Consider the following 22,315-nt stretch of genomic DNA (forward strand, 5'->3'; position numbering starts at 1 on the left):
GCACGAAGCTCTGCCTCCATCTCCCGGGAGCTCTCTCTCTCTGTCCCTGGACTCTCGGGCTGCCTGGACGTGGGCTGCCTGCAAAAAACTCCTTTGCGCTGCGACGCGTGACGGCCCCGGGGCCCCTTCCCCCTCTGCTCGGGGCCCGCCCTGACCCCGGCCCGGCCCCCAGCTCGGCTGGGCTCGGCTCGGCTCGGCTCGGCTCGGCTGGGCTCGGCGGGGCTCGCAGTGTGCCCGCCTCTGCCGGCCTGTGCGGACCTGCCGCCGGGCCACGGGCACACCCAGGAGGTGTGAGCTCAGCGGGAGCCGAGTGCTGGCACGCATGGGCCCGGGGAGAGCCCAGCCCCGAGCTCACCTGGCCCGGCTGCGGGAGCCCGACATCCGCGGGGAGCAGGTATTTGTGTGCGGCGTGGCTGCCCCGGCCCTGGGGATGCTGTTCTGCGCCGCCAGAGCTGGCGGGGTGGCAGGGGATGGGGGCGATCGTCCCGGCTCTGCGGGAGGCTCAGGGGGGAAGGAAGGGGGTTGCCTCTCCCTCTGGAGAGGGGAGCTCAGGAGAGGCTGAGAGTGGGGTGTTTGGGCCTGGCTGTGCTGCTCTTGCTGGTTTGGGGTCACCCAAACTTAACCCATGCTGAGCCCATGGTGTGTCCTCCTTCCTACGAGGAAAGGGAACAGCGGGGTTAGGCAGCAGCTCCTGCTGACCTGCCCCGTGACACACAGCCTGGGCTGGCTCCGCTCGGCTCCTCCAGGACAAGGGGATCCTAATCTGCATACGGTCACCTGGTTGTCCTATGTGAGCTCCTGGGGCTCAGAGGTCTTTGTGAGGTTACCAGCACACTCTGCCGTGTCGGTGACTGCGGCAATGGGTTTGTCACCCCTCCAGATTCTCTGTGCCTCACACACTAAAGCTGTGAATGTGCTGTGGGGGTTGTTTGGTGGGAGCTAAAGGGAAGGGTCCTTCCAGCCGTGATGGATCCCCAGCTCCCACTCTGCTGCTCTCCCACTGGAGCTGGAGCAGAAGCTGAGCAGGGTCTGGTGTGTGCCTGTCCCTGCTCTGTCTGGGATGTGCCCTGCACAGGGGTGTTGTGCCATAACCACTGATGCTACTGCTGCTCTCTGAGCTGGGGAACAGGGTGGCATTTCCCCTCCAAACCCTCCAGACAGCACCGTTGGGGCAGATTTGTGACCAGTCCTGTGCCACTCTCTGCCAAGCTCCAGTCTTGGCAGCAACAATCCTTTGGAGCAGCTGAGTGCTGAGTTGCAGCTGGTGCCCACAGCCACTCCTCCTGTACTGTGTACCCTGCGTGGGAGCCTGCCAGGACATCAGTGCCCTGCTGACACCAGTGCTCTGCCCGTGAGAGCTGTGACAGGGGACAGGGTGACTCCAAGTGGAGGCTGGCTCAGCCCACTGGTCACTAGTGGAAGTGGTGATTCTGCTTCTGGTGACAGCAGGGGTATGAGCCTGCAGCCAGAGCCCCTGGGCATCAGGAAGGGAAATATCTGGAGCCATGGCTTCTTGTACTTGTGTTAAGGCTGACTCCTTCAGTGCCATCACTTAGCAGGTCACAGCTGCTGGGCTGGTGCCTAGAAGGTGGAGGGGCCAGCAGATGTGGGACTCTGTTTTGCTGCTGATCATCCTCTGTGCCCTGATCAGCTGGACCTGCTGCTGGCAGCCCCTGGACATCCCCAGCCTACAGAAGCTGCCTGGGCAGGGATGGAACCTGCCTTTGTGTGACCCTGTGCTCTGTGTGGGTGGTGGGGCAGGCTCTGCACCCCAGCCCTGGAGACCCCCATAGTGGTGGCATTTAGGAGCAACATGACAGTCTGGGGTGCTGCCCTGTTACAGGGGGATACCAGGCTGACCTTGGCCACATCCAGGGCATGGCAGAGCTCTCTGGTCTGGCTGACTGGACCAGGGAGGACCTGGGCTAGCTCTGCTCCCTGTCTCCACAGCCCAGGTTGGAATGGGACACAGCTCTGTGAGGCACACCATTGCCTCCAACATTGGAGAGGATGTGGCTGGCAGGATGTGGTCAACTGGCTCTCCTGCCTGGCTCAGTGGTCACAGTGAAATGAGAGCCAGGCTTAATCTGCAGGGTGATAGTGTTGCAGAGTGAGCCTGGCCTGTTGGGGAGGCTGGGGTGAGGAGGAGTAGCTCCACAGCAGGACAAGCAATAGTAAAGATGGGATTTCTCTGGAAGGATTGAGGCTCCCTGCTTCTTCCAGCCAAACACCAGAAATCTAGAGCATCCTGGCTCTCTCCCCTTGCCAGTGCTTGGGGAACCCAGGGGTGGTCCTGCCCCCAGCCTGGATCTCTGTGACTGTAGAAATGGGTTCCCTCACAAGCACTTATACCAAAGCCACCCAGTACCTGCCCAGCTGCAGCTCCTCCAGCCCCACTTGGGATTCCTTGGTGTGCAGGTTGAGTTAAGGGGCTGCCAGGATGGTGCTGCATCAGCAAGGACCTGGACTTAGGAATCAGAAGGGGAACTTCCCAGGCTGTTGCATGTACCCCCAGCTGCCAGCAGGAGCCCCAGGCTGTGGCATGGCACTGGGCAGTCCTTGCAGGTGGGAAGCCTGGGTGCAGTGTTGCTGTCAGGCTGGCTGGCACTCTGCCCCTGGAGCCTGCACAGCGGTCCTGGCTCCCAGCAGAGTGCAGAACCCTGGGCTGGGGAGCAGGCTCTGCTTCCTGCCAGCTCCAGGCTTGCTGCAGCTTGTTTGGTGAAGGGTCCCAGCACAGCCTGCTGAACAGGTTGGGCTGCACCCTGCTCCTTCCCCTGGCACCATGCCTTGCCTGGGGACACAACCAGCAGCCCCACTATGTCCCAGCAGTCTGGGCCACCTGCCAGGGTACCTGGCACAAAATGCTTCAGTGCTCCATCCCCACGGGGTGGGGGCAGTGTGTTGGGAGGTCTGTGCCAACACCCTGTGTGTATCCCCCACAGGACACCTGATCTTTGCTCTGGGACAGTCTGCTGCTATGGCAGACCCCCCTGGCTGCTGCTCTACCTGTGCCACCTGCCTGCTCTGCCCCTACAGCTGCCAGTGGATCACTGCCAAGAAGGAGAAGAGGAAGGGCCTGAGAACCACCAAGGTGATACCTGAGTGATGCTGAGCTGGGGCTTGCCAGCCCCTTTGTGGGAGTCCCAGAGCAGTGGCTGGGGTGGAGAAGGGCTTTGGCTGGGATGCTCAGCCCAGACACTGAGCTGCTGACTACTCGCTGCTGCTCCTGCTTGCCAGGGCCAAGGCCCAGGAAAGCTGGGGTTACCTGGGGTTACCTGGGGAAGTGCTACCTGGCACCCTCACTGTCCAGGAACTGCCCCAACCTGGAGAGGTGAGAGGGTGAGCTGTGTTCCTGCTGGGTGACAAGAAGGGTAAAGCAGCATTAATGTGCATCTGCAGCTCTTACACGTGCCTGGAGCAGAGCAGAGCCCAAGGGCTGAGCTGGCAGCAGGTCCGGGGGCACCTGGCCAGGCACGTGGGAGACACAGTTCCTGGGCTGGGTGTGGCCCCACCAGGAGGGTGTCCCCAGCAATTTGTAACCTGGGAGTGGTGAGGCCCTGGGATTCTCTGAGGTCTCCGACTCCCATGGGAGTGGCTCTGCTGCTGCTTGTCCTGTCTTGCCTGGAATGTACAAATAAGTCTGGGTTGCTAGGTGTCCCTCTGGCACCTGTGGCACCCCTCACCTCCCCCACACACATGGCTGGGGACAATGCAGCTGGACCCAGTCTGCAGACTGGCCACTACAGGGGCAGTTCTGAGGCCCTGCACCCCTCTCTGCCCAGCCCAGGGATCATCCAGCTAGAAGGGAATGGGACCTGGCTCCCTGCCCCTCCCTATGTCCAAAGTCCCAGCCTGTTCCCACGGAGTGCTGCATGGGAAAGGAGGCCAGTCTTGCCACAGGGACTATGCTCCCAGCCTGGCATAGGCAGATTTTTAGTTTGCTGTAGGACATGCTGATCCATCTTTCTGTAGCATGGGTCCAGCCAAGAGAGCCAGGGTGGCTCTGGTGCCTCTCCATGGGGCAGCTCAGTGCCTGGACCCCTGGGCCAGTGCCTCCTGTGACCCCCTGTGCTCCCTGCTGCTGCCTGGGTCATACCCAGAGGTCTCAGAAACCTGGCTGGGGACTAGGTGACCTGAGGTTATGTGTATAACTCTCATCTCTGGTTTTCAGTATGACTGCAGCTGGTTCTTTTTCCTCTTCTGCGTCTTCCTCTTCACGCTGGTGTGGCTCTACTTCGCTATCATCATCCTCAATGATTTCCACAACTTCAACGAGTGAGTAGGATCCCACATGCAGCCTTGTTCCCCACCTCACCCCTGCCCCTCTGACCCTCCTCTTTGCTGGCAGGTTCATCTTCAGGCAGAGGAAGCTGTGGCTAGACTGGTCCCTGGTCCTGCTCATAGCTACGGCTGTGCTGATCAGCTACTCGTCTGTGCTGCTGGTGAGCCCTCCTGATCCTGCTGGGCTGGAGGGGAATGGATCTGTGCTGAGCACAGGCTGCCCTGAGCTGGGAGGAGCTGGGTCAGCCTGAGCACGGCCAGAGCCCCTGCCTGTGCCAGGGGTCCCAGCTCCTGTGGCTGAGCCCTGTGCCCTGTGAGGGGTGAGCTGTGGGGTTACAGCTCAGCTCTGACAGCTCCTTGCTCCTGCAGGTCCTTGCTTTGTTCCTGCAGCTCTGTGGCCAGCCCTTGAAGCTACACTGGGTGCACAAGGTGAGAGACTGGACATGTGGGAAGGTGGTGCCTGTCCTGGCTGCCCTTGCACCTTCAGAGGCTGGGACCAGCCTGCTGGGGCTGTGTATGGCTCCTGTGACCCCACTAAGGGGCTGTGTCCCCACTGAGCTGGGCTGCAGCTATCACCTCCACAGCAGCATGTCTCTGGGATGGGAATATTCCCAGTGCTCAAAGCATGGAGCACAGAGCTCAGCTGCAAACCCGGATGGGGAAGGTGGGGTATCAGGGCTTGCAGGGGTTCATAAGGAAGGGATGAAGAGGACTCTGCCTGGCCTGCAAGATGCTGTGTGCTCCCATAACTGCCCTTTGCATGTCCCACAGGTCCTGCTGATCCTAACTGCTCTGGTGGTGGCTGCAGCCTTCACAGGGCTGGGAATAAAGTGGGCGGAGGAGTGGAAGAGTGCACGCATCTCCCTGCAGGTGAGTGACGTCCATAGCAGGGACTCCCCCACTGTACCCAGTGCCTGGCCTGTGGGGTTGGGCTGAAAAGTGCTGACTGAAGTCCTCAGCACGGCTGTGTGCAACTGCGTGTTTATTCCCTGACCTTGACTTCTGCTGCTTGACAAGGCAATGTGCTCCTCCTGCCCCTGCAGTCCTGCCTGGAGCAGCTGCTACCAGACTGATGAATGGTGGCTGGACCAGAGCAGGGAGTCTGTTCTGTCCCCCAGGAACCTGTCCCTCCCTCCCTGGCACTGTGGATCTTCCAGCAGTACTGGCTGCAGGGGCAGATCCCTGGCATTGGAGCATGTGTATTTTGGAGACAGGGACCAGTGTTGGCTGACACCCTGGGTTTTTTTTTGCCTCCCCAGGCAACAGGTCCCTTCCTGCACATTGGAGCTGTGGGGGGAATGACACTCCTTGCCTGGCCCCTGGCCAGCTTCATCTACCGCACCCACAGCACAGGTAATGGCCCTCCAAGGTCTCCACTTGTCCCCCTGGCTGGTGCCCTGCCTCCTGCCACCCACCTGAGCAGCACTGTTGGCAGGTGCTCAGGGAGCATCAGTGCAGTGGGAACAGGTCTCCAGTGTGGTAGTAATGCCTGCTCTTGCTTGCGTCTCATGACCAGCCCTTGTTGCAGCTTCAGCCCTCCCTGCCTTGCAGCTGAAGGAGGGATACAGGTGGCAGAGTGCTGCAGAAGTGCTGAGTTGGGCAAGGGCATGTAGTGGGCCAGGAATAAATCCACAGTGTTCCCAAGGCTGGGGATGCAATGTTTGACCTAAGGCAGCGACAGGTTAATGCCAGGTGAAGCAGCTTTGGCTTATTCCTGGTGACCTGAAGAATATTTCCTCTGTACCTCATCCCCTCTAACGTCTGTCTGTGCCTGCAGGTCTCAAGGTGTTTGTGCTGCTTGTGTTCTGGGCAGCAATGATTGCACTGTACCTGGCTCCCTTGGGAATCACCTCCCCTTGCATCATGGAGCAGAACCAGCTGCCCCCCAAGCCAGGCCTAATTGGCCATCGAGGAGCTCCCATGGTGAGTGACCAGCAGCCTGGCAGTGCTCAGGCTGGATGGGGCAGGCTGCTCCACTAGGAAAAGCCAGGCTGTGCCTGGCTGTGGGGCAGAGATCCTCATGGCCACAGGCCTGGGCAAGCTCTGGCTTGGAGGGTGGGTAAGCAAGGGTGGAGGAAGGGATGCAGCAGCTGCAGGACAGAGCTGCTTCCTGAGCACTACTGGACCAGGGGCTTGCAACTCTCAGCAGAAAGTCTGGCTCTGTAGTGTGGGCTGGGGAGCAGGGATGAAGCAGGCTCTGGCTGTCCATCCCCAGTCCTTTTCCATTCCCCACCATGCCCTGGTCACCCCAGTCTCATTGTGGTTGCCCTAGTACCCGCCAAGCTGCTGGGAGCATCCAGGCAGGATGAGTGCCTGCCTCCTGCCCTGTCCTGCCCATGCTCTCTGCACTAACATCATTCCTTTTTCCAGCTGGCCCCCGAGAACACCCTCATGTCACTGCACAAGGCGGTGGAATGCGATGTGCAGGTCTTTGAGACAGACGTCATGGTGAGGTAAAGGGGCTCAGAGGGAAGAAGGGGTCTGTATACTGGAATATCACCTCCCACAGGGGGCATTTTGGAAAGACACCTGGAGGACTGATACACCCTGCATTTGGAGGCAGCCCTGTTCAAAGGGCTCTGCCACTCCCATTGTCCCAGGATGGGACTGGCTCCAACTTGGTGTCCCAATGGTTTGGGAGAGGTACTGGGTTTCTGTCCTCCCCCATGCAGATTGCCCTCCAGGGAGGGAGGCTCCATCAGGGGAGGGGTACTGCTTGGAAAACAGACCCTGGCTCCACTTCATCTCATGTTATTGGGACAGCTGTTTCAGAGAGCAAGGAACTGCTTGGTGTCTAGGTGCACATTTTTGTCTAAAGGGCCACAAGCAGAATAAGGGTGGGGGTTACTCCAGCAGGTGGCTGGGAGGGGGTAGAAATGCCAGGGCAGGGATAGGGGACAAACAGCTTACAACATAGGGCTTTCCTCTGTGCTCCTTTTGCCAGTACTGACGGGGTCCCATTCCTCATGCATGACGAGGAACTCACCAGGACCACCAACGTGCAGGCTGTGTTCCCTGAGAGGGCTGCCCTGAACAGCACTGCCTTCAACTGGACAGACCTCCAGCAGCTGGATGCTGGCAGCTGGTTTCTAGAGGTCAGGAATGTCCTTAGGGTGGCTGGTGAGGAATTGGGTGCATTTTGGGGTGAAGCAGTAGCCCTGCCCTGGGGCTCCAGAACTTTCCCTGTGGAGCACTGGTTCTAGCAGACACCTGGACAGGGTGCAGAAGCCTGCACAAATCCCTTGGGTGCGGTTATGCCCCAAGCTGGGGTTTGTTCTGACTCCTCAGCTGAGTCATGGCTGCTTTGAGAGGGGATGTCTAGTGTTTGCTCTGAGCTGCACAGCCTGCCTGGGCTTGAAGGCAGTTGTGGTCAGGCTCTTCCCAAATGTGACTAACTACTGCTGAGCAGCTTTGAATGCCCACAGGTGTTGGAGCTGCTTGAATTCTGTTGTTAGTGGGGAGAAGGGTAGAGGTGCCCATGGATGTGCATAGGAGGCTCCCTGTGCCTGTCTGCACTGGAGAGCACATGGAGGGGCCAGGGTAGGAAACAGTCAGAGACAAGCACCAGTCTGGGATGTGGAAGCTTTCAGGTGGTCTGCCTGTGCTGACTGTCCCTCTGTCACCCTTGCAGAGGAGGCCATTTCCCACTGTGCAGAGTCTCTCTCCCAGTGATCGTAAGGAGGCAGCTGAACAGAGGATCCCGTCCCTGCAACAGGTTCTAGAGGCAGCCAAGCAGAGCAACATCTCCATCATGTTTGACCTTCGGCCTGAGAACCACAGTGACTACCAGAACTTTGTCAATGTCACCCTGGAAGTGATTTTACAGTCAGGCATCCCGCTGCAGCAGGTGAGCTGGTCACCACCCCACCCCTGCCAGGCCCTGCTGTCACACCTCTGCCATGGTAGGAGGTGCCCTGCCAGCCAAACTGACCATCCCTGACACCCCAAACACCACATGCCCATACATGGTCCTTTCTGGGCAGCCCTGCCCAGGTGTGGGCTTCTCTAGCTAGGAGAAGTTGCCAATAATTAGGGTTTAATGCCCACAGCTTCAGACCCCTCCAAATACTTCAGACCCCTCCAAATACTTTGGTTTCCCAGCACTGCCCACCCTGGTGTGTAAACAATGACTCAGTCTAGGGAGGAGACCAACACTGCCAGCATGAGCGGGAATACAATGCTGAGGCTTCCACCTCCCCACACTCCACCACACCTCTCCCTGCAGCTCTTGGACTCCTGGTGCTCCCTCCTGTGTTTCCTTTATGCTTCCTCCAACCCCTGCAGCACAGGATATGTGCTGCCCTCAGGGGACAGATCAGCACTCAAATCACCTCCCTTGGCCTTTTGGGAATGCAGAGCAGGAGGGGACATGGAAAAGACTTAAACTATAGTGTTGATCCAAGGTGACTTCTTCCTGCAGAGTTGGGGATAAGTGGATTCACTTCTTGAGCCATTCAAGGACCCAGAAAGGACTTAATTGTTGCAGATTTCCTAGGCTGGAACTGCTTTCTCCCTTCAGTGGGACCTGCGCTTATTTCTTGGCTTGGGCAAGCTCTTAGGAGACTCTCCTGGCTGAGATCCTCATGGAAGAGCTGAGTGTGGAGATGGGGGCAGGAAGCAGCTGTCTAAGCAGGTCATGTGGGCTTGGACCTGTGAGGGAATATTGGAAGAGAGCAAACTCTCTGGAGCCCCTCTCCTCTGCACGTGCTCTCTGGCTCTTGCCTAGATCCTCTGGCTTCCAGATGGGTTCAGAGAAGATGTCAAACAGCAAGCCCCAGGTGTCCAGCACGTCTATGGCCGGAAGAGACTGGAGAATGAGGAGCCAGGACTGCACGTCAATCTGCCCTACCAGGACATGAGCTCTGAGGAGATCAGGTGAGAACACTTTGTCCAAGTACCTGGGAGCTGTGGGGGTCTGGGGACTGTCCCAGGGGCCAGCAGAGGTGAGGCTGCTGAGTACTAGTGAGCTTCTGGTTGTGTGCCTTGTGAACAAGTGTCCCTTATCAGGCAGGGCTGGTGCAGAGGATGGAGCTGGCTGCAGTCCTCTGCCCTGCCAGCAAATCTTCCCTCAGTCTGGATCTCCAGGCAGTCACTCCATGTGGCTGCAAATGCTGGATCACACCCTAAATGTAGATCCTCTTCTGGCTGTGCAGTGTAGTGGCACCCTGCTGGCTGCCACTCTGACCACAGCTGTCCTGTCCCCATGCAGGCAGTACCGCCAGGACAACATCTCTGTCAACTTGTACGTGGTGAACCAGCCCTGGCTCTTCTCGGTGCTCTGGTGCTCAGGGGTGAGCTCTGTCACCACCAATGCCTGCCAGGTGCTGAAGGAGATGAAACGCCCCATTTGGCTGCTTGTAAGTGACCCCTCCATCCTCCACCCTGCCCCACAGCCCAGTGTCCCAGGCACTTGTGGGTCCCTTTCTGCAGCAGCCCCGTGCAGCTGCCTGGAGGGTGACTGCTGCTCACTGCTCTACTGGCATGGGAACGTGTGACCCTGTAGAAGGGACAGGGCTGTGCCACAGCACACCACTCCCTAGCTGGTGTTCAGTGGCTTGTCTCATTGCCTTGCAGCCCAGCAGCACATACTTCATGATCTGGATCGTTGTAGACTGTGTTTCCTTCCTTATCATCATCTGGGCCTTTGTCTTGATGAAGTAGGTTTGATTCCTTTCCCCCTCCCGAGGCAGGTCTGCAGGAGACTGTAGTGTGCCCTGGGTGACTGGGGCAGACCCAAACCTGCTGGGGGAGGCTGTAGTGTGCCCTGGGTGACTGGGGCAGACCCAAACCTGCTGGGGGAGGCTGGAGTGTGCCCCGGGTGGCTGGGGCAGACCCAAACCTGCTGGGGGAGGCTGGAGTGTGCCCCGGGTGGCTGGGGCAGACCCAAACCTGCTGGGGGAGGCTGGAGTGTGCCCTGGGTGGCTGGGGCAGACCCAAACCTGCTGCCACCCCTCTCTGGACTCAGACTCTGGGGGGATCCTCTCCTGTCTGCCTAAGTAAGACAGAAGTGTGTGGAGGCAACTTATATCTCCAAGCTGCAGCTAAAAGTCTGCCTTAACCCCACCTCAAGCTGCTGGGTGCCTTAGTTCACACTTCCTAGCCCACTCAGTGCCCCAGGGCTTGGCAGGCTGAGCCTGGGGGGTCCTGGTCCTGCTCCTTTTTATCAGTGCTGCAGGCACTGAGAGCAGTTCCCTGAGGGACTGCGGGGCCCCACAGCCTCCAGCTGGCAGCTCAGGGGAGGGAATGGTGAGAGCAGACTTGCATGCTAACATCGATCCCTTTCCATCTCCTAGGAAATGTTCCCACAGAAGACGGCCGGCGGGTGAGTGCGCACAGAGCGGGAGCTTCCCTCCCTCGGAGCCGGGCTCTGCCTGTGGGATTCTCCCTGACAGGCAGGCAGCTTTCTCCAGCCAAACGTGACTGAGTGGTTTGGGATAGCTGGGGGAGGGAAAGGAAGGGAATCCCAGCCCAGGGAGTTCCTCCCGTCCTGCCCTTAACAAGCAGCCCTGTGGGACAGCACTAGGGAATCCCACATTCCCAGAATATCCTCAAACCTGCTTTTCAGGCTGCTCCGCCTGTCGCTGCGGGACGGTGGCTGCCCACAATGACCGGGTTTTTCTCTGTCTCCTCAGAGTCTGAGACGGATGTGCTGCTCACAAAGATCAACAGCTTGATGCAGGAGTGACCCCTCTCGCCTGTCAGCCGTGGGGAGGGGCAGCCAGAGCCCTGCACAGCGGGGAGCACTCCTCAGGCCAGCTTCGAGGCTCCTTTCCTTTTCAGACTCCTTCCTGAGCCTCCCTTCTACCGTGGCCTTCCTGGCTCCTTTCATGGTGCTCAGCTGCCCTCCGCTGAAAAGACTTGGAACTGAATTGTCATTTCCCACTGGCAGCGAGGAACTAAAGCTTTGCAGGGGTGGCCTGGGGCAGGATATTTATCCAGCCGTGCTGGAGCTGAGACCTCTCCCTTGGGGTTTGGACAGGAGCGGGGATCGGGGTCGCTGTTTGGTGCAGGGGAAGGGCTGTCTCTGCCTGTTGTCAGCAGCTCTGCAGCCAGCGATGGGATGGGACGGGACACCTGGTGTAAGGGCTGTTCCCCTGGGGGCTGCCCTGTCCCGTGGCTTGAGGAGTAGGGAGGGGGGTGTGGAGTGGCTTTTCACATGACAACAGGGGAGCCGAGCTCTTCACCCTCCCATCCTGGACAGAAATCCTGTCCCTACTGCTGCTGGGTTCGCGTTCACGGGACAGGGTCCTGGCACTCCATGCCTGTTGCTCGGGAGAGAAAAGGCTCAGGGCTGGGGGTGGTGGGTGTCAGGGGCTCCTGCTGCCGCTCCAGGGCGAGCGCTGGGATCGGCATCGGTCCCGTTGCAGCAGCGCCTTGAAAAAGGGAGTGGGGGGTTTGACCTGTTGCTGTCTATTGATGTCAATAAAGCAGGGGAGCGGCAGACAGAGCCCGCCGGGTGCGGCGGGCACGCCCCGCGTCCTCCGTTCGCCCCTTTCCCTGCCGGCGGCGCTGCGGGCCCGGAGAAGGAGCCGGACGGCCCCGGCCCGGGGCGGGCTCGCTCCGCGGCGCCTCCGGGCCCCCTACCGACGGCGGGGGGGAACGGGCGAGCCCGGAGGGGAGGCCCAGCCGGGCGCGGCTCCCGGGGCTCAGGCGGAGTCTCCCGCAGCGCGGCGGGCTCGGAGCGGCCGAGCCGCGGGGCAGAGCGGCGGTGGCCGTGGCGGCGGCGGGGCGCTCCCGGAGGCGGTGCCGGCGGCCCGGGGGGCGGCTCCGGGCCGGGCCGGGCCGGGCGGGGCGGGGCGGGGCGGGCGGCGGCTCGGCCGCTGGCGGGGCTGGCACGGAGCGGGAGCGGCCGGCGGCGGCCACGGCGGAGCGATGATCCGCCGGGAAGGTAAGGGGAGCCCTGCCCTGCCCTGCCCTGCCCTGGCCGGGCACCGCCGCGCCGCGCTCAACAAGTGCGTGTGTCCCGCCGGGACCCGCCCGGTGCTCCCGCTCCCGCCGGGCAGTTCCCGGCCCGCTCCCCACCGCGGGCCACCCCGGGCTGAGAGCCGAGCACTGGGCGCCCTCGCTCCGCCGTCGGGCTGTGGGCACGGTGCGCTGCCGCGGCTCAGAGCGGTGCCGTGGGATGCTCTGCCTGCAGCTCCCTCCCGTGCTGCGGGGAGCAGAGCGGGCAAGGGGCATCGGGCTCTGCCACCAGGGGGTTCCTCTAAGTGGGGCTTGCATGCGCCTTGAGGCACGTGGAGATGGGCCCTGGGCACCGTGTGCGGTTTCTTGGGAGCCCTAGGAAGGGTGCTGTGGTGTCCCTGCCGTGCTGGTGCACAGCCTGTCCCCAGACGGGGAGGGAGCCGGCAGTCCCCTGCCCCAGCCGGCTGACACCCGGTGCCAGCGGCACAGGGGTCAGAGCGGTGCGTGCCGCTCCTGCTGGGCTGTGCTGGGAAGTTTACACCAGGTTCCCTGTCTTTGTGTCCCCAGCTCTCCATCTGCTTCTTTAGTTCTGCTGATAAGGTCAGGAATGACCAGGCAATGACATCTCAGCCCTGCTCACGGTATGCTGGACAGTGTCTGAGGTCACTGTTTAATCTTGCAGAAAAGGAAGCTCTTAGTAATAGCACAGGGCTAGTGTTGCTGTAAAGCTCGGGGAAGTCCCTGCTTTTCCTGGAGTGAGTGTGGAGCCCAGCTCCAAGTCAGAGCTGTGAATGCTTCCCCAGCCTCCTTTCCCTGCTCTGCTCCCAGGATGGGTCTGTGTGGGCTGGTGACACAGGCAGGACCCCCTGTCCCTTTCTGCCGAGGAGAAGCTGGGAGGCTGGGCAAGCTGGGGCACCAGGTGGCACGTACCCAACAGACACAGGCCCCCTTGTTTGATGACCTGAATTCTCCAGGGCCCTGTGATGAGCAGGGTCATCCTTTCTGCATGAGTTCCTGGCTTAAAAGATGAGTCTCCAGCAGTGGCGGGACAGCTTCCCTGCCTTCTCACACAGACACTCTTTGTCTGCAGTCTGCCTGGGTGACAAAGGGAAATATCCACTGATGGGGCAGGGATGGTCTCAAGGTCTACAGGAGCTCACCACCTGCCTGAGATATGGGTCACATCTGAGGTCAGGGCTGCACTGGCAGCTCTGGCTGTCTGTGTGGAGGTGTCCAGGCAGAGAGATCACAGCTCCACTATTTTAGGTCCAGGGTTTTCTCACAGCTCTGTCTAGCCCACTCATTAACCAAAACTCTGCTTCATGGCAGCCTCCACACCAGCATCCTCCACACCCTCCTCACCAGCATCTTGTCTGACCCCAAGGCATCATGTTCCTTTCCCACTTGTCTCCTGCTGACCCATGGCTGCTTGCTGCTTTGAGCAATTATTATGCCTCACCCTGTAGAAGCCCAAGTTTTGCCACTCCTGTAGCTGAGCTGTTTGCACTACGTGAATGGGCCTACGCTCAGCTTTGCTGCAGCCATCTGGCCCTATGTGGGAGGCTGCAGCTCCTGCAGCAGTATTCATAGCCCTGTGCAACCAGAATGTGTCCAGCTCCTGAGCGAGTTGGCTTCTGTGCCTTGGAGGTGGCAGAGGTGTTCAGGCTGCCCAGTGCCACAGGATTCAGAGTTGAGTCAATCTCATTTTAGCCCCTGGTTTTCAGGGTTGGTGGCAGAACTGCCTCTCCTCCAGTTTCTGCCTAGGTCTCTGCTGTGGCCTCTCAGTGCCTCTCAGCAGAGTTAGCTTTCCCAGGTGTGTGTAAGGAGGTTGCTTTTGTGGCTGTCTGACTTTTAAAAATCCAGACTGGAAGGCAGCTTGAGGCATTATCCCAGGCTGCACTCGAGCCTTCCCTTAATATCCTTACAATGTTAATGCCTTGTTACTTCTGTGTCATCTCTGCAGACACTGAACGGGCAGTGGAAATTCTGACCAGATACCAAAGCACCCTGCGGTCCCCGGAGGAGCAGGAGTTAAAAGCTTCCATTGGAAAAGTCTCGCACATCTTCCAAAGTGAACTCTTCCAGGCTCTGCTGGGTAAGCCCCTGCCTTGCAGTCCCTTGCAACCCTTTGCAGCCTTGTGTTTAGTGGGGTCTGCTGGGAGTCTGATGCCACACCAGTGCTTGGCACTCACCAGTTCATTCTGTGGAAACACACAATGTATGTGATGCCAGGGAGCTGGGCTGTCTTTCCCCTCCAGGGCTCAGGCAGGAGATACCAGGGCTGCAATCACTGGGTGTTTGTAGTGAACAGCATTCCTCAGTCTGATTGAGGAGCAGGGGTAACACCTTCTTGGTCAGGCCGTGCCTTATCTATCCAGCACCTGCTGAGGGATCCTGCCCTGCTGTGAGCACGCTCTGTGCAGTGCAGGCCTGGTGTGTCCAGGAAGGAAAACTACATTTTTCTGTCTTTAAGAGAGAATCCACATGTACCCAAGCTCCTTTGGGGTATTCTGGCCTTTCTTGTGCTTAGAGCCACCAGCACTTGGGAGAAACACACTGTTCCAGCAGCTCCATTCCACACATGACTTAACAGCACTGCTTATCTTGGGGCTGGACACCAGAAAATGGCATTTTGAGCACTGTACAAAGTTCTCCATGTGGATTGAGACAAATGCAGCTGAAGCCTTTCTGGACTATGCAGCTTCTCTGTGCAAGAACACCCAGCTATCTTGCTATTCTCCTTAAGTTCTGTTCACTGTGGGAAATGCATGCAGCCCTGCTGGTTTCTGTTCCTGGATCTCCTGGGAGAGAAGCTGAGTTTCCCTGGTGGGAAGGGAGGGAAAGCACCCCAGAGGCTCTGCCTTCTTAGAGGAAGACCCAGGCCCCAGGGTGCAGAGCACCACGTGTGATCTGTGTCTCACTCTCAGTGCACTTTGACCTAAGGCTGCCTCAGTCCTGGTGCTCCCCTTCGCTGTTCTCTTGGCAGCTCTCACCTTCTCTTCACACCTCTGCAGCCAGACTTTCACTTCTGTGCCTGTAGAGATGAGTTGCCAGCAGCTCCTCTCTGCTTCAGGTTTTCCATTGAAAATGAAGTTGAGCTCTGTGTCCTGAGCAATTTTATTCTATCCTTTTTTTCTCTCTTGGAGAAAAATTTTATTCTATCCTTTTTTCTCTCTTGCTCTCTGTTGGAGCATCACCTGGAGACTTTCAGTCCCAGCATGCCCTTTTGAAGGTCTTATGCTGGAATGTCTGTGCCAGCAGCAGCAGAGATGTGTCAAGGCTGGACTCCCCAGGGCAGGTGGGCCCCCACACTGAATGAACCAGAGTATACATCTCCTTTCTTATTTCTTAATTTATACAACCCACTCTCTAAATGATCCCCAGCCTGGAAGCAGGGATCCCGAACAGGGCTGTGACCTTGACCAACCTGACATTAGCCCAACACCCCTGGCTGCTTTTGTGTGCTGGCCAGTCCCCCCTGGGGCTGTGTGAAGCTTTCCCAAGGCCCAGGGCTGTTGCTATTAGTGCAGAAGTGCTGTGGAGAGAGTGTGGCTGCAGAGAGAACACGAGCTGGCTGCAGCTGCACGCTGGCAGGCGGATGCTGCAGCGTCCCCAGCTCCCTGCTCACAGCCGTTTGTCTTGCTGTCCCATCAGCCCTGGCACGAGGGAGTGTTGGGAGTGTCGCTTGTTTACTGGTGACCTTTTCAACTGGTTTAACAGGATATTAATCCCCGTGCCAGAGCAGAGCCTTTCTCTAGATGTGTTTACCTAAACTAGGAATTTGCATTAATTACTTCCGCAGCCCCCTCCTGGACTCCCTCCCCCTGCTTCCCCTTGGAGTGTAGGTTTGTGAATTCCTCTGTCCCAGCATGGGCACTGTGTCTGGCTGTGTGCTTGCTGTGGCCACACAAGGCTGGCACACACTGGGCTGCCTCGTGTCCACGGTCTGTACCCACTGGAGCACAGGAACAGCACTGCAAGGGTGACAAAACATTTCTATTTTCCTTTTTATTTTCACCCCTCCTTTTCCCAGTGGGCCAGTGTGTCTGAAGTCTGCTCTGAGTCACAGGGCTGGCTCAGTGTGGGAGGTGGATTCACAGGAGAGCACGGACACTGCTCAGTGCAGAGCTCCTGTCTCACTGCCCCACACCATGCCAGATGCTTCTGGCTCTGGAGAGCGCTTACCCTGCAGAGATCCCTCCTCTTGGAGCCTTTCAGCAACACAGCCCTGCTTTTTCTCAGCCCCTGGGGAAGATGGATGTGTGAGCACGGTCCATCCCTGTCCTCAGGCCACCTGTTCCTGCAGGTAATGCTCTCCTAGAGCACACATGGCCTGACTGGAGTTTGAACATCAAAACAGGCCATAGTAGAGCTACCAGCAGCGGCAAACATCATAGAGTTTGCCAAGTTAATCCACATGAAAAATACCTATGACTTTACCTATGCTTTTTTTTTTTTAAAGAATAAGCTGATTTGGAGTCTCCAAACCCCAACCTCTGTTGTGTGCAGAGTGCATCAGCCTTGTGCTGGTTGGATCAGTCACTGCCATCATGCCCAGGGCTGCTCTGCACATGCACCGTGTTGTGCCAGACTCCTCTGAGCACGGCCCAGCCCTTTAAATCCTTGTGGCCACCTCCCTGTCCCTGTCCCTGTGCCGGGGGCACGCTGCCTGTGCCAGGACTGCTCCTGTCCCGGCGGCTGCCTCGGCACGGCACAGGCGGTGCGGGAGCTGCTCTGCGCTGGAATGTGCCAAACCCTGCTCCGCACAAAAGAAATTCCTTGGCTGTGCAGAGGGAAAACAGGCTGTGCTGGCTCCCTTCTGCTGGCCCCTCTCTCCCTGTGTCTGAGGCTGTGGAGCCAAGTGCGTGACTTGCAAGGAAACAGCTCAGCCAAGGGGTGCTCCAGGAGCCTGGCTTGGGGTGATGGTGGCCCTGCTTTCCCTTTGCTCCCTGCAGCCCCTCAGGGAGGTGCTTGGTCTCTGGTGCTGCTGGGGAGGATGGGGCTTGCACACAAAAGCAGCTCCCTGACCTTTCCTTCCCAGAGCCGGGGCTGAAAGGGGCCGTTGTGCCCTTTGCAGCGGGAGAAGCTGGTGGACAGGCAGGGTTTGTGTGTGTCCAGCTGTCCCAACTGCCAGCAGCCCAAGGGGCCGAGCTCCTCCCAAAAATCCTCTGTGACTCATCTTCTCTCCTGTGCCTGAGCAGTGGCCAGTGCAGACCTCTGTAGGTCCCATCAGCTGCTTGGGCCCCCAATCCTGCAGCTCCAAAAGATTCCTCATGAGCATCCTGATGTGAAAGCAGAAGGAGGGGCAGGCAGTGCTTCCCTGGGTGCAAAACCCCAGCAGGACCTGCTTGCTAACAGCACAGCTGGGGATGGTGGTAATGGCTTCACCGGGTGGCTGCAGGAGCCATCGTGGAAAACTGGAGGAATTTGGAGCCTTCCCAACCCTGAGGGCTCCTCCTCTTGCAGATTTGCCCATAGCAAGGATGGAAACTTGCAGCTTGCTTGAAAAAGATCTGCCGTGGCAGCCATGGGTGTGAATGGCAGTGGGGCTGAGGCTGGGGTTTCTGCTTGGGGTAAATCTGTGGTGCTGCAGCTGGTGACAGTGCATGCATTGGGGAAGAAATGTCATTTTCTGGAAGTGCTTGTGCTGGCTGGCACAAGGGCACTGTGTTAGCACACAGAGGCTGGTGCTACAGAAATATTGAATTACATTTATTTGATGTGTTAACACCAGAAAAATTCTAATCTCTGTAAATCTTGAGTTACTTTTCCTTATTAGATCCAGAACAGATTTACATGTCATCACACAGAAACTGGGCTGTAAGACAGAACATGCAGCTCCATCTTTTGCTACCACAACATCCTCTTATGGAGGCTTTTCAGGTAGTGCTGCTCTTACAGTGCACAGGTGAGGCAGACTTGCGTGCAATTTGTGGTGCTCATAAGAAATGAGGGAAGCCAGCATATATTTAAATTACCTTAATGCCATGTGCATGTGTCCTAAAATGTACTTCTGTCCTTTGCTGCCTGAACCCTGTCCACCAATCCTGAAAGTCCTCTAATCCCTGGTGCCAGCAACAATTCTCTCTTTTGGCAAGCACCTAAACTGGGCTGAGGGTTTTGGAGGTGGAGAGTGGCTGCTTCAGGGGACAAGTTTCCTGCCCCTCAGGCACCTTGCCAGCTTGGCTGCCCAAGGCTGTGTTCCTGCAGCAGATGGGTGACAAAGGGGGATGCCAGCAGCAGCACACCCCCACAATGGGGCTGTTCAAATCCTGTTTTCATTCTTGCAAAGTTTTGTGTGCGTTCCCAACATAATCCATGCAGCCAGAAGCTGCTGCTCTCTTGTTACGCAATTATTATTTTTATAACCAGAGGCAGAGATGTTTTAGCACGAAAACAAAGTCCAGTTTCTCTGGCTGTGAAGTGAGTGCTTGGTACGACCTCACGTCTGATTTGGGAGGGTTTCAGGGGCTGCCAGGAGCCAGTTTGGCAGCCAGGGTGCTGTAGAAGGGGTGCCCCAGGGGCAGTGGGTACATCTGGGGACTCCCACTCCTCCCATTGTTGCCAGGGTGCAGAAAACACAAAACAGCAGGTCCAAAAGTGGCACTGATGGCAGGCAGTGGCACGGTGCTCCCTGCACCCAGGCAGCCTCAGAGCCTGGCTGGGCTGCCTTGGGCACCCAGCCGCTCTGCCAGCAGCTGAGATTTCTATCAGTTGCCCCTACAGCTGGGAGGGCAGCAGAGCTGGCAGCCCCTGGGAGCTGGAAGATGGGGCTTGAAGCTGCTCTCATCCCATCTGCATCAGGGATGTGCTGCTGCAGTGCATGGGCACATGGTGAAGCACTGGGAGAGAGGACGGGGAGTTGTGCAGCCCTGCTCTGTGAGAGCATCCACAGTGTCATGGGAAGAGTGGGAGCTTCAGACAAAGTTTGTTATAAAAACCCTCCTGTTGAGTCATGAGGTGAAGAAAGGACACCCTTCGTCTCTAAACTCATCCTCAGAGAGGAGCCTGGGTGTAGCTGGATCCAGTCTTAGCCCCAGACTTTGTCAATGGTATATCTCTTAAGGAGAGGTGTAATTGAACCTTTATACAACTTTGTCCCACAGGATTAAGGATGATAAACCTAGTGTATTTATATAAATATATTAAATTATTTGTGTAAAATTAATACAATAATGATGAGGATTAGATAAAAAAAGAGCTTAATCACAATTATTTGCTAAACAGTATGGGTAGCTGTAACTACTAATGTAGTGCACTGTTTTTGAAGCAATATTAAAGCAATTATATTAAAGCTAGCTGAACAATTACTAAGTAGAGATTGATGTTATTCACCCATACCACTGACCAAGGGCAAATCTCTTTGACTCAGCCTCAAGGAGTGACTTAGAGGGTTGTCCCCACTCAGGGGAAGGATCTTCACACCCCTTAGGGAGGTATGATAGAAGTCCTCACTGTGCAAAAGTGTGACTGGCCTTTTATAGTATAAAGTGATTGACTGGCAGTCATATGCATTTTTTAGATTGTGTTACCAGACCTAATCAGCAAAATATGCTTTGGGCTGCAAAAGGTGTGAGCACCTTTAGTTTTTTCTCTCAAAAAAACTCTTTAGTTTCTTCTTCTCACCACTCCTGACTCTCACTTCCATATCAGAGCATGCACATTCTTGCTGCTCCCAGCTCCAGTCAGGGAGCTTGTCTTGCATGTCCTCGTGGTGGGGTCTGAGAGTTTGGTCAAGCTGGTCTCAGTATTCTTCAGCACAAAGAACAGCAGAGCCTCCTCACTTGATCTAATCACTGCTCAACAGACCCTCCTCATTCAGCCCTTCACTGATGAACTTGTAAGACGAATCTGCAGCTGCTGTATCCCTGCTGAGGCAGAGCATCCTGCCACACCTGGGGAACAGCCTCAGGCAGTGGTCAGCGTTGTCCCTGCTTACACTGCCAAGCTCACCACATTTCCTGTTGAAATCTTTGTGACCTGGGCTTTTAACACCTCCTGGTGCAATGGTGTGGCATAGTTTCAGTTGAGAAATCACAGACTGGAGGTGCTTGGTCCATGAGCTCCCAGGGAGTGCCATGGGAATGGCCACATCCCACCCCCCAAGCCCCACAGTTTGCCCCTCTTGCTCACAGGAGAGGAGCTCTTCAGCTTCCTCCACAGCAGACACAGGTACAGAAAATGATCTCAGGTTCCTGCTGTGTCTTTTCCTGCTTCAAGTGTTCATTTATGCTGCCTTGACTTTTTGGCCCTGCAGGCTCTGCCAGGCTTCCTGTTTCCCAGGTGCTTGAAGGGATTTATTACTTTTTTTATGGCTTTTGGAAGGCGTTTACCAAACTCTCTTGGCCGACCTCTTGGAGCTTTACCTTTAACCTGTCAGCCTTTACCATCCATTCTGGTTTTCTCATTTAGATGCAGCTTCAGCAGTTTAGATGAATGTCTTCTCATTTTCAATAGCCTCTCTTCCTCTGCAGTCAAGCCTCGCTTTCCTCCCTTTTGCCTTTACAGTATCCTCCAGCCAGACACTTCATGTCTGTTCTGATCTCCCAGTGGGTCTCTAAACAGGCTCAGACCTTCCCACAAGTTTTTGTAACCCCTTTCAGTTTCTTCATGAAAACAGGTTCCCACTTTTGATGTAGCTTCCTTTTTGAAATTAAACACTTCTGCAGTGGATATGTTGACCACTCTGGAGGTGCTGGCTCTGGAAATAACTGGGGGCTGCCAGGAGCCAGCAGCTGCCTGAGTGTGCAGCAGTGGGAGCTTCCTTAGGGAGGAGCAGAACCCACTGCAGCCCTTCTGCTCCCTGGAATCCTCTGTGGGTGACATGGAGAGGGTAAAATTCTCCTGGCTTGGCTAGAAGAGGGTCTGGATTCCCAGAGCCCCTCTGGAACTAGAGCAGCTGCTCTCAGGTCCCACTCTCACCCCAGACCTGTCTCTGGAGCAGTGAGGGCTGGGATACCCCATTTTCATGCCTCTGTCTAGAGCCACTGTGGTTTACAGCCACAGGCTCAGGTCCTTGGAGCCCAGAATGAGGGTGCTTGATATCTGCTGTGACAGTGTGCAGGTGGGAAGAGGAGAGATAACAAGGAGAGAGCTGGGGTTAACAGAGCTGTGGTCATCAGCTTTAGAGCTTGTACACCGAGTGCCCTGTGGCTTCTCTGCCTGTCCCCCTGGGAAGGGAGCCCCTCCACAGGCCAGGGGTGCTGGGGAGCAGTGATGGGGAGGGAACAGCCCATCAGCATCATCAGCATCAGGGCTGCCTGGTGCAGGAGGCTTTTCAGAGCAGAAGGGACAGGGGACCATGGCTGAGGCTGTCACAGCCTGGAGGAGAGCAGGATGGGGTGGGGTTTGGGTTGATGCTCCTGAGCAGAGTTTGCTCTTAGCCCCTGTGGAGTGTGTGATCATTGCTCTGTGGACATTCCCATCCCTTCCAGAGCCATGGGCACTGCACAGGGAGCCAGGCACCCCACTACCCCTCCTGCCTTGCAGAGGGAGTGTGGTGGGCAACACAGCAAGCACAGGGAGCCAGCAGAGCCCTCTGCCAGTGTGCCAGCCTCTCACAGGGGGCTCAGAGTGGAAGGTCACAGGTGCTGCACCCCCCAGGGCTGCTATCAGGCATCAGGCTGCCTCCTGAGGATGTTTCTCCTGCTATTTTGCAGATATCCATGAGTTCTATGATTTCACGCTGCGCTCTGCACCCGTGCAGTCTCCAAGCCTGGATGCACATCATGGCACAGCCAGGCAGCAGCTTGGGGCCAGCCAGCCCAGCTCCACAGTCACTCCCAGAGAGCCCCAAAACCTGCCTGAGGTAAGAGCCACCCTCGTGGTGCTGCGGGGCCAGACCCTGCACACTCCTGGGCTGAGAGGGGTTCAAGGGGCACAGCAGCCTGCCCAGCTCACATCCAGGCTGTTCCCACACATTCTCTGTGATAGCTTGTCTCATTAATGAGGCAACCTCTCTGGTTCACAAGTGTTAATTGAATTACTTGCAATGCAAGCAGCTCCAGCTCCAGCTCTGGCTCCTGCTCTGCAGTTGCAGCTGGATTAGTTGCTCCTGTCTGACACTGTCTCCCATGGAGGCATTTCAGCTCTCTGATCCAGCCACTTTTGATAAGTGAAGTAGGTTGAGTCT

The 22,315-nt window shown here is 57.2% G+C and overlaps 2 protein-coding genes across 3 annotated transcripts in view; both read left to right on the forward strand.

Moving 5' to 3' along the window:
* Positions 1-290: 290 nt before the first annotated feature.
* GDPD2 (glycerophosphodiester phosphodiesterase domain containing 2) lies at positions 291-11,270 on the forward strand (the record flags this gene model as incomplete). 2 transcript variants are annotated; one of them, XM_083876429.1, is made up of 16 exons in its annotated part: positions 291-394; positions 2,943-3,091; positions 4,172-4,275; positions 4,349-4,442; positions 4,651-4,710; positions 5,053-5,151; positions 5,541-5,634; positions 6,059-6,204; positions 6,652-6,734; positions 7,226-7,376; positions 7,913-8,128; positions 9,008-9,156; positions 9,491-9,638; positions 9,856-9,938; positions 10,575-10,603; positions 10,914-11,270. In XM_083876429.1, the coding sequence occupies exons 2-16, from the start codon at positions 2,978-2,980 to the stop codon at positions 10,964-10,966; spliced, it is 1,623 nt and encodes a 540-aa protein (XP_083732555.1). In that variant the 5' UTR covers positions 291-394; positions 2,943-2,977. The 2 variants fall into 2 exon arrangements, with proteins under 2 accessions (XP_083732555.1, XP_083732554.1); XM_083876428.1 differs by lacking the exon at positions 10,914-11,270 and having other exon boundaries at positions 10,575-10,701.
* An 829-nt stretch (positions 11,271-12,099) lies between these two features.
* The window catches only part of DLG3 (discs large MAGUK scaffold protein 3), a 78,178-nt gene continuing 67,962 nt past the window's right edge, over positions 12,100-22,315 (forward strand). Inside the window, exons 1-3 of the mRNA XM_083876391.1 lie at positions 12,100-12,169; positions 14,147-14,278; positions 21,843-21,991. Coding sequence (XP_083732517.1) covers positions 12,154-12,169; positions 14,147-14,278; positions 21,843-21,991 — 297 coding nt within the window. The 5' untranslated portion in view covers positions 12,100-12,153. The remainder of the gene's footprint in view (positions 12,170-14,146; positions 14,279-21,842; positions 21,992-22,315) is intronic.

The sequence above is a fragment of the Zosterops lateralis genome (genome assembly GCF_965231275.1).
Source record: "Zosterops lateralis genome assembly, chromosome: 21".
Lineage (NCBI taxonomy): Eukaryota > Metazoa > Chordata > Aves > Passeriformes > Zosteropidae > Zosterops > Zosterops lateralis.